This window comes from Triturus cristatus, chromosome 5_1 (assembly GCF_964204655.1).
Source record: "Triturus cristatus chromosome 5_1, aTriCri1.1, whole genome shotgun sequence".
Lineage (NCBI taxonomy): Eukaryota > Metazoa > Chordata > Amphibia > Caudata > Salamandridae > Triturus > Triturus cristatus.
In genome coordinates, this window is record NC_140587.1 from 96,902,163 (window position 1) to 96,913,719 (window position 11,557).

The 11,557-nt window shown below is 42.7% G+C and overlaps 1 protein-coding gene across 2 annotated transcripts in view; it reads left to right on the forward strand.

Annotated features, from left to right (window-relative positions):
* The window catches only part of LOC146830307 (uncharacterized), a 98,641-nt gene extending 87,399 nt beyond the window's left edge, over positions 1–11,242 (forward strand). For both annotated transcript variants that reach the window (XM_085604498.1, XM_085604497.1), the window contains one exon: positions 8,410–11,242. In XM_085604498.1, coding sequence (XP_085460624.1) covers positions 8,685–9,854 — 1,170 coding nt within the window. In that variant the 5' untranslated portion in view covers positions 8,410–8,684 and the 3' untranslated portion in view covers positions 9,855–11,242. The remainder of the gene's footprint in view (positions 1–8,409) is intronic.
* The last annotated feature ends 315 nt before the right edge of the window (positions 11,243–11,557 follow it).

The following is an 11,557-nucleotide window of genomic DNA, read 5'->3' on the forward strand; positions in this document are numbered from 1 at the left end:
TGTGTAGACATGTGGGTTGTGGGCTGGTTTGGCTCCCTGTGTTGTTCAGATGCCAGTGGAATGGGACAGCCTTGGCAGGGTCTCACGTCCAGCTGTGGTTTTTGATGAGCTTGCTGTCTTTTATCTTTGCAGCAAGTAAATGAGGACCATGGTAAAATGTGCCTGATGCCATTAGCAGGTCTGTTGCCCTTGTAGACAGATTAAGCCTTCACACAGTGCTAGATTACCCCGTTGTGGAAAAAGAATAATATTCCACACATAAAAGTAAACAAATTATGATCTCTGTACACACAAAAAAGCCTGGTGCGACCATGTGTCTTAACCCCTTCCATGCTGCGCGAATTCCGCCGCTGTGCTGACGGTTTCTTGCGCGGGCGTGGTCATGACGGAACGGTTCCGTCATGAGCACAGCTCAACCGTGGCTCATGACGGAACCGTTCCGTCATGAGCACCGAAGGGGTTAAATGCTTTATATTTGTTATTAAAAAAACTTTTCCTAAAGACAATGTACATTATTCTTGCTTTGTCAATATTAGCAAGCAGTAGTTCTGTGAAGTTCCGAAGCTGTGGTATTTGCCATTCCAAACCAGCGTCTCCTGTATCTTATCCTTTACCCTGGTTTTTGACGGAGATGTTACTGTTAAGTGTCTCACTTGGGAAGGGAAAACACCTGGTGTTTGCAATTATATTTCAGGGGTCGAACATATCCTTCACAAAACTGACAGATTGCCAGGCTGCTTATTTTTTCCCACTATGGATTCAGCCGACAAAGTATGCATGTCGATTTAAATAAATGTGGAAAAATACTAGCTGCAGCTCCTTTTTAGGTCTCGGCCTGGCAAAAGCAGCGCATGCGGTGCTCTGCCATAAGAGGCCTTTTGGAATCGATACGAATCCAGCGTACATGTGGGGAGACAGAAGATGTGCACGCGGGTATTTTCCCCTTTACTGACGGCGTGATACTCTGTGGACTTTTTTTTAGCCGCCAGTAAAGGCAGTCCCCGCATGCACATCTGATCTCTGCGTGGTGCAAACAAAAGGTGCCCCTTCACACTGCAGCATCTCTTCCTGGAACGAAATGGCCCACTAGTACGTTTTAAACGACATCTTGAAATGCGCCTAATGCTTGGTTTGCTGGTGACAAATCCCAACCGATGAATGCTCCTCGTGTGTCTCTATCACGTCCTGTCACCTGCCGTTCCCAGACCTGTTGTCACATTCGTGTTTCATTGCAGCAATAAGATCATTTTTTTTTTTTTTTTTTTTAATGAAGCCTGTGGCTGTACGTGCGGATTCAATGATGCTATAGCTGTACTTTTCTCGGTGCCTGTGCCTCCACGTGCTCTGATAATTGTCAGTGTGAACTCTTTTTTAGTACATAGACCTGACAATAATGTGACTCACGGGGATCAATTTGTAAATGAAATAAAATAAAAAAGAATAAATAATTGTAACAGGCAAAAGTTATTCTTGGAAGCCCACTGCTGGCGCCGCCGAATGCTGGGCTTTAAACACCAAGGTTGTTTGGTCTTGATTGCCGCTCATGCCTCTTTCTCCCACCGCCTACGCTTCCTGTCTGTGTTCCACTCTTACAGCTTCCTTTTCATTTCTGCTTTCTAATTCTTTTCTTAGTCTTTACTTATCTCTTTATTTCCCTTTCTCTCGCTTGATGTGAGTAAAAGTGTAATGTTGACATATAAACTCTGATCTCTAACAGCGATTGTCTGAGCCCACACTTGCAAACACCGGCACAAATTAAGCAGCGATAACTGCTACCTGGTAATGCACTCCCTTCTTTCATTGCTGTTTCATCTGTGTTTTATTTCCCGCTGAGTTCTGCCCTTCCACAACCTCCTTTTCTGTTCAACTTCACACAGAAACAAAGAGCTGGCCTAATTATTAAGGTTTTCCTGTATTCACCTCACTATATAACTCTTTTAACACCTGCCGTCACTGTGCTTCCTAAAAAAAAGCTTCATAAATAAAGGTGCTAATGTTGGAACGGCGCAGTGCCAACTTAAAAAGAAAAAGTTTTCCTCTAGCGTCGCAATGTGGCCAGATACGGAGCACCACGTTACCTATTGCTAGAAAAAATAAGGAAAGTTCTACAGCTCAGGTGCTCCTCATGGCGGTCCTTGTAACTTCTGAACTGGCAACAACACCACCCCCAAACTACAGCCAGTGGTGCCGGAACAATTTTTGCGAATGGGGTTTGCTGGTCATCTGCACGAGGTCACTGAAACTAGTGAATAATCCTAGTGCTACTTAGAGTAAGTGTACCAAATAAATCAAAGCCTAGCGCGAGAGAGTCTGGAAGAACGGTAGTGTTGTGGTGGATTTTCACAATATATTGCTAATCCAGGTGTGGCAGGGTGTTGTGAGTTACACAGCACGTCCATCAGCGAAGTTGCCTGCCCTAATCATTTCCCACAACTTCTGATAGTGTGTGTTAATGACAGACCTGGGGAGCTGTGGTTTATGAACACGAACTGCCACTGTCGTGTGAACCTGTCTTCTCTAAATTGCTATTGTTTGCCTCTTGGAGTTAGAGCGGCCCACAGGTCAATGAAAACGAAGATTGCTTCTCAGGGGCTGGCCTCTCTCCCACACTCTTGTTCGTTCTCTCTCCCCTCTCCTCTCCTCTCCTCTCCTCTCCTCTCCTCTCCTCTCTCTCTCCCTCCCTCTCCCTCTCTTCCTTTGTACTGCTGCCATTGGGGAATGTGAAAAAGAAATAACACAATTCTATTGGATGCTTCCTCAGGGGCTGGCCTCTGGCTATCTAGCCCTCTCCAGTCGTTAACAGCATGCTCTATAGTTCTGATCTGGAATGAGATAAAAACCCCTCGAGGCTGCACGACAGAGCTGGCCTCCTTGAAACGGCGGGGAACTGAAACACAGTGCCAGAGGTCGGTGGGAATAAGCAGCTGTGTGCCCTATGCCATGCCATGCTCTATAAGTAGGTTTGCCAGATTCTTAATCCACATGGACGGAATCCCTCAATTCCATTCCTTTCGTTTACACATCAGACACGAAGCAATCGGACAACCCTAAACTTAACACTGCAAAACACAGGTAAAGTCACTGCATGGCAGACCCCTACAGCATCAAGCGAATTCTGAGCAGAACCTGTACTCCCTGCCCCAACAGCATCCTAGTCAGGGTGAATATCTGCACACCAAGGGGACTAGAAGTCGGATGCAGACTCCAGAGCTTCACCCATTCTGCCACTCACTAACCCTCTGAAACATCCCCTTTCTGAACGAATGAAGACACATGAATATTCATCTCACAATGTAGCTGTGTGAGCTATCAAATATACCTGACTTTCAACTGCGTCTATATTCATTGTAAAATTGTGTACTTGTGGTCACCTCATAATTGTTATTTGCTGGCATGATTTCAAATGTATTTACGTTAATTCGCCCTAAAGAATTTGGGATTTTTTAAATATATATTGGTAAGCACTGAGTTTGGTAAGTGCTTCATCCCTGAAGTTATGATTACAACATAGAACTCAAGCACTCCAAAGGTGGAATTTTATAACCAGCAGATGATGCTCACATCGCAGCTGAGGGCCACCTAATGGTTCAGGCGTGTCATCCGGTAATGCGCCTGTCGCATGCACCCATCAATGTTGTCAACAGAAGGAAAGATGAATGAAAACCTTAGTTGAAAAAACGCACTCAAAGAAACTGCATAAAAGGGCCTGCATGGCAAACTGAAAAGAAACACAATGGTGCTCATTATACCCCTGGCTAAATAAGGAGGTGAAACCCAGTAGAAGAAGTAACTGTTTCCCTGGACACTAATGAACATATTTAGCATTTATGAGATACAATGGGGCATGAAGCATGCTGACACTTAAGGATTGAGTTTGCACAGTGAGATCTGTGCAGCTTGCCCCAGGAGTCTGCTGGTGGTTAAGTGGCACCGTTTTTGCTTGCTGTGATTTGATGTTACCTTATGTGTCACTTGTACTTTCCACGCTGCTGATATATTTTGAAGGAACAAACAGAAAGTGTTACAAGAAAAACATATCAATCAATCGACTCGTCATGGTCGATTATTCTGCTTAACTCCCCAAAGGTTATCGGGGAGTTGCAGCACCTCCTGCACCCTCACCTCCAGCGCTCCTGTCAGACACTGTGATGCAGCAAGCCCAGGTTTAGAATTAGCAGCCATTGCAAAGCAATCTTGAGGGAGGGTATACCACTGCATGAATCGGGCACTGCTCCCAGAATCCCACATGATTTTCCTCCATCCAGGTCCCCTTCCACCATGCACAATGTGCCATTTTTGAGCACCACTTGTAATGCCAATTTATCTGGTAACTCCTGTTGCCATGGTAAAATGGGAGACCATATACCATCAGCAACAGGCATGGCACATCTGTTCCCGTAGTGATAGCCACTGCGGCCTAGCTGACACGCCTCACAATTCGAATCAGTCTTGGACTTCTAGCCACTACCACTTGGCAATGTCGTACCAGTCATGTCTGTATTATAATTGTTAATAAAGGGCATCTTGGCAGCGGTGCAGCCTGAATGCGTGGAATAATTCTGCTGTGAGCCAACCTTGATATGGGAAACCAAGACACACACAATGATAAACCAAAATATTTACCTGTACCGCTGTAAAGGGGTACAGGAAATTATGCAGACAAGATGATTTTGCGCTACAAAATACATAGAAACGTGTTTAATCGATGTAACATTGCCTACTGTGTTAGCTCAAAAAAATACACACTTCTAGAACAGGGCCCTGTGACCCTGTGAAGTTGAAGGACCAGCCGGTAAATTATGCCACAGAAGACCTCAAAACCCCAGCTGACATCATGGTGGAAGTGACACATTTGCTTTCTCTACAGTGCCCTTCTGAGGTCACAGGGCTAGCTATGATCTGGTTTTTCTGTAGTCATGCACTGATTGCGCTCGGGAGAGCGCACCTGGGGACGTCCTGCTGCCAGCACGGGGGTCACATTGAACGGGGTTTACTCTGCAGGATTCCAGGGAAGAGCGCGAGCCCGGCTCACATTCCGCCCCTGCGGCATATTTCCAGTCCCCGCATAGGTGCTGAGTGAGTGCAGCAGTCCTTGGACCGGAGTGGGCTCCTCTTCAAGGTGAACTCTCCTCTGAGCAGGGAGGGGGGAATTCTTCAGCGCGACCTTCAAGGGGGTGCTCCATCTGCTACATGAACAGACCCACTTTCGAGAGGGTGACCTCCAGCAATCGGGATGTTTGCCAACAGCACTAAGCGAGCTGGGACGGCCGAAGGCTGAAACATACAACGCATCGACAAAACCCGCACTTTATGTACAGCAGAGACCACAATAGGACAATATCTACCCACACTGCACAGCAACCAGGAGAGCACACTGCAGTGGGACGGGCATGGAGCATAGCCTTGTGTAAGAAAGGAAGTGGACCCTCTGGCAATAATCAGGGTTCAGTTGGCCGTCGGTGCTCTGGGACCCGGTGCCACTGCACCTGCTACACCAATGACAGCTATGCTCCTGCGGACAGGCTTTCCTCAGACCCTCGCAAACAAATAGCAGAGGTGTCACAGGTCCTGGTGCATGCTTGGCAAATGGGTTGGTCCCTCACCCCCGTGCACAGCAGTAAAAAACAAGCATTGAAAATGCAACAGGTCTCGCCTTTTATTAAGTTAAAGCCATCTACAATACCATTAGCAAAGCAAATGGCTTCAACTTAATCAAAGGCGAGATCTATTGCATTTTCAATGCTTGTTTTGTTTGCAACAAAAATAAATGTGGATGAATACAGATACAATGACCAAAAAATAAATATGGATAAATACAAACGGAAATGTTTGAAAAATAAATACCATAAAACTGGGAGCCCTAGTCATATAATATCAACTGAAGGGTGATTTATTGGCAAACAATTTAGGATTTGTGGTTCGTACACAGATCTAAGGCTGCATTCTCATGTGCACTCCCTTTGTCTGCGATGAGCCATATAGCTCCCAATATCCAAAACAATTAGGCGACCATGTTGTCTTTGCAACTTTATGAATCTTCCTTCCTTGCTCCTCAAACAATATGTTTGTAAACTTGAGTCTATGCTGGGTGGTCTGATTATGGGGCTCTAACAGAAGACGAGTGGCATTAGCAGAAATAAAACCGCCAACGGATAAGGGAGGATCATGCCCTACTTTTTGAAGCTTTTTATCTGGAAGCCCAGCTCCAATGGGTGACTTACTGGTTAGTAGAGAGTCACTCAGATGTATATGGTTATACTCCTGAGCGGTAACGAGATTGCCACTTTCAGCTTATTTTATAGTGCCTTAACTGCTAAAGGCCTTTCTGTCTTAGCACGCACTGCTCTGGGTTGTCTGAAGTGGTGCATGAACAAAACGAGTGTAGCTAAGCCATATGCGCCTGTGAATCCTCTTAAGAAGCTCCATACATAAGCTGGAATACTTGACGCAATGGAAAATGGCAGGCTTCACACAAATAGGTGACCTATCTATATTAGAAGAGATAAGAGGACTGTCTTATGGCCGATTCCTAATTTATGGGAGAAGAACTAATGCAGTTAAAAGGCAATGGGACACCATCCTGGAGCATGCCGCATGACAAACACTGCACACAAGGAGAAATGTCAAACCTCTGGTCTCCTGGTTCTATAAAGCAATACTGAAACATTCAGACATACCTCTTGTCCCACTTAGGGGTACATGGGAAACCTACATAGAGTGAGCGCTCAGTGACACTCGATGGCAATATTGCCAAGAGCTCCCAGAATTCCCAATTCATTTATACAATCTAAAATGTTACCTCACCCAGCAGAAGGTGAGCAAGATAATTCTGAACCCCTCTTTAGAAAGGCCACATTAGCTTGAGATGCACTCTGGCTTCAGACCCTGGCTAAAGAACTGCCCATCTGCAAGCAGATGCTTGTATTCTTGGGTTATTCCGGAGACCAAAATGAGGTTAAGTGGCTATTCATAATAGGTAAGAGAGCTATTACCCTACATTCAAAGACCCCAGATTCCGCCTGGCTGTAAGACGGAGGGAAGTTGTGATTAGTTTGGGAGATGTGGAGGGCCTTACACTACGAGAGTGAAGGCTGAGATTGAGGAAGCAGTCTATGGCACAACAGTGGAATGAGATATTACAATTATTCAAGATGATGATAAAGATGATCCCAGGCCCCTACTTTACAATAATATATGCACTTAAATTAAAGCCTAATCTGTTTGTAAATGTAAACTATGTATGACTTCTGGATTGGATGCAAACCCCAATGCATGTTTAATTTGGTGTATATACAGTGAATTTGCATACGTCAGTCTATTGAATCAATCAAATAGGTTATTAAATATTTTCTCACAATAATCCTCATTAATATGGGTCCACTCAGAGCGAAGGGGGGTGAGAAGTGTACATTTTTTAAAGCTGTATTCAGTTTGTAGTTTGATCTTTTAAAAGTCAAATCTAGCCTATGGAATAATGCTGGTTTCAGGTTTAAATGCAATTGTGATTTAAGCCACTTGCTTGCAAGAAAATGAAACCTAAATACAGTGCTGCCATTAATATATCTATGATGACCGTTTGAAATGAATGAAATCAATTACATATTTTAAAAAGTAAAAGGTGATGCAAGCCATGAGGACTCGCAGTTCCACATATAAGGGACAATATCAAATCTTCTCTCCAGTCTCCTGTTCTGCCTTGGCCCAACACATTCATAGTCTCCCATTCTATACAAGAATATGCCACCATTTACATCTTCCATTTAGTCATAGCCACTAGAATTATGCGGCAGAGGAGGACCAAATTATTGAGCAGTGTTTACTATATTATGTGAGAAGAAAATGCAAATTATGCTGCATAGTGCTGCACGTTGTGTGATTGTATGAGATCATTGTTTTGTCACTTGTATACATTAACACTGTCTGGACAAAGGGTTCACCTTATTAGTACTAGTTTAACACTGAAATGCAGCTAAAAGCAACTGAAAAGTGAACAGCCAACCTTTGCGAAGTGCCTTACACTGGACAGCAGCAAGCATCGACGCATCTTTTTGTAACTTGAACTGTTCGAGCTAGAAACCACATTTCTATTTGTGTTAAAATCTGCACATTATGGAGGATATGATGGAATATGTGGCAAATGCGGCAAATCCATAATTATATGAAAAAACGCTGTGGCTGCAGAATCACATAATTCCAGTGGGCTGGACATAATACATCAACAGGGTGTACATATTGCACTTTTCCCTTTCCATACCAGGAAGTTAAAAGTAACATGGGTCTCCCCACTCCAGAAAGATATAGCTATTCATACTTATACACTCTTTTAAAGAAATTACAGACATGAATATTGTGCATAAATGAACACCAGACCCCTTTTAACCACACATTTACTTTTCTTCTCTTTCACAGCCTGAAAGGTCACTGATAAACAGACCTGCTGTACAATATGATGTGCTAACCACAGCACGGCCTCTGTAGCAAAGCTAGGAAAAAAGAATCGTACCACAGCAAGGAGTATGAGGAAACACTTGAAGATAAGATTATATACACATTGGAGTGCCAGCTAACCTTTACTCCCACCTTGAATAAGTTCACATGTTAGAGAATTATCTCTAAATACTTAAACTAGCGTGAGGAAAAACTATTACTGATTGTGGCTTAGTTATACTGTCGCAGAAACTCATATGGATTGCATGGAGAGTGTCACTGAAACTTCACATCGATTTAAGCATGAAAGGTTTAAGCCCCTGAAGAGACAGTACCAGTGTACAGAGTGTGAGAAAAACTTCACTCACAAGTCATCTTTATTAAAACATCAAAAAATCCATACTGGGGAGAAACAGTACCAATGTACGGAATGTGGGAAACATTTCACTATCAAGTCATCTTTATTAAATCATCAAAGAATCCATACTGGTGAGAAACCATATCAGTGTTCGGAATGTGGGAAAAGCTTCACTGAAAAGTCATCTTTACTAAATCATCAAAGAATCCATACTGGGGAGAAACCGTACAAGTGTACGGAATGTGGGAAAAGCTTCACTGAAAAGTCATCTTTACGAAATCATCAAAGAATCCATACTGGGGAGAAACCGTACCAGTGTACAGAATGTGGGAAAAACTTCACTCAGCAGTCATCTTTATTAAATCATCAAAAAATCCATACTGGGGAGAAACCGTACAAGTGTACGGAATGTGGGAAAAGCTTCGCTGAAAAGTCATCTTTACTAAAGCATCAAAGAACCCATACTGGGGAAAAACCGTACCAGTGTACGGAATGTGGGAAACGTTTCACTAACACGTCGTCTTTATTAAATCATCAAAGAATCCATACTGGGGAGAAACCGTACCAATGTACAGAATGTGGGAAAAGCTTCACTGAAAAGTCAGCTTTACTAATTCATCAAAGAATCCATACTGGGGAGAAACCATACCAGTGTACAGAATGTGGGAATAGCTTCGCTCAAAAGTCATCTTTACTAAAGCATCACAGAATCCATACCGGGGAGAAACCATACCAGTGCACAGAGTGCCAGAAAAACTTGACCTATCGAAAAGGTTTGTTATATCATCAAAGGATCCATTCTGGGGAGAAACCATACCAATGTGAAATCTGTGAGAAGAGCTACAGTCGAAGGGGACATCTTACTCTGCATTGTAGAATCCATGCTGGAGAAAAAACATACAAATGTACAGAGTGTGAAAAAAGCTTCAGTCAAAGGAGTAATCTATACTCTCATCAGAGAATCCAAACTGGGGAGAAACCACACCGGTCTAGTGGGTGTGAAAAAAGATTGTCAATCCTCACTTCTTTACAGGAATCAGATGATCCATACCAGAAAAAAACACACTAGTGTGCAGGCAGGAAGAAAAGCTTCTCTAGGGCAACATTTAAAATCATTATTGCAGCTATACTTCTGGAATTACCCTGTTGTTTCATATTTTAGAAGGGCTTAAGCAGTTGTCAACCCTGAGATACGGTCCGAGGATGTAGTATGGGCACAATTCAACGTTTAAAAAGACGAGCTGCAACTTGCAATAAGCCTCAGAGTTTTGTAATTCAGAATATAAACACAACATGGAACTACTGAAGGAACTGCATTATAGCCATAAGGAGAGCTCCCTATCAACTTACAAGACATGTATTCCTTTGAGGAATATGCCGGTATGTTGAATGAAATATTTACAAAAACTACCTCCACATAGAACTATAACTCTTATTTTGTGGGGGGTTAGAAGGAGGCATAGACTCTAGGAACACCTCAAGCCAGACGGGCATGGCCAGTTCACTTCCAGCTTAGTTTTATGACCTGTTACTTTATTTTAATAAAGTTACAAATGTGACCTTAATATCTGAAGAACATACTCCAGTCTGGGGATAAAGTAAAGTTGGACCAATCCTCTATACCAGCAGCTCTTAACCTGTGGTCATAAGGCCCCTGCGGGTCCGGGAGCCCTATCAGGGCGTCCGCAACTGCTTAGAAATAAAATATTAACGGATTGATTGAGTGTAGATCAATAAAGAAGCAAAATGTGAATTTAAAAATTTAACATTCTGCAGATGTGAAGAAAGTTGAAATTGGAGGCTGCAAATTAAGTTGGTGTACTCAGATTGATTTGAGTGAGCTTGCAAGTACATCAAACAAATTATAGTATGAATGATGGGTAGCCTCAATTGAACTTTAAAAAGCTCCAACCTTCCCATTAAAATTAACATTTAGATTTTTTTTTTACATTTGTTAGCAAATTTAATAAATTATTTCATTATTAGTGTATTTATTTGACAAATGCTTGTTTCTGTAATTTTGTGTATTTTTTGCAGCTCAAATCATTGAAATTGCTTTGGCAGAGATCCCCGGATTCCAATAATGACTCAGTGGGGGCCCATGGATTCCAATAATGATTGTTTTGTATTTGCATTTATATAGCGCTTACTACCCTGACGAGGCGTCAAATCGCTTTTTCGGCGAGTAGCACGCTACTCAGGAACTCATAAAGGATTAATGGTGAATTAGTATAGTGAAATATGAAAGTAATTTAAATAGTGGATATGTTAGTCAGTTATTTGGATTGAGAAGGATAGCGTAGGTATAGAAGAAGGAAAAAGGTTTGCATTTATATAGCATTTGCTACCCCTGATGTGTTGAAGCTCATTTTTGGCATGTAACATGCTACTCCGGAACCCATGAAGGATTAGTGATGAATTAGTATAGTGAACTATGAAATAAATTTGAGAGGTAGACTTGTTTGTCTGTTATTTTGATTGAAAAGGATAGTGGAGGGAAGGATTTAGACATTTTTGTTTTGTTTTGGAGGTCAAAGCAGTAGGGGGAGGCTTGGGATGCTGTACAACACATACATCACGGTTACATCCTGTACTTCATATACATCAAAGGCTTACTCTGGCGTTCTCTTAATGGGGATGGAATGTAGAGCTTGTTGCTAGGGTGGAATATTACTCTTTGAACCGAAAAGAGTAGATGGGGCTGTGAGGCTAGAATGAAGAGCTGGAGGTATCTGTGGAGGTATCTTACTTAATCAAGATACTTACCTTCAC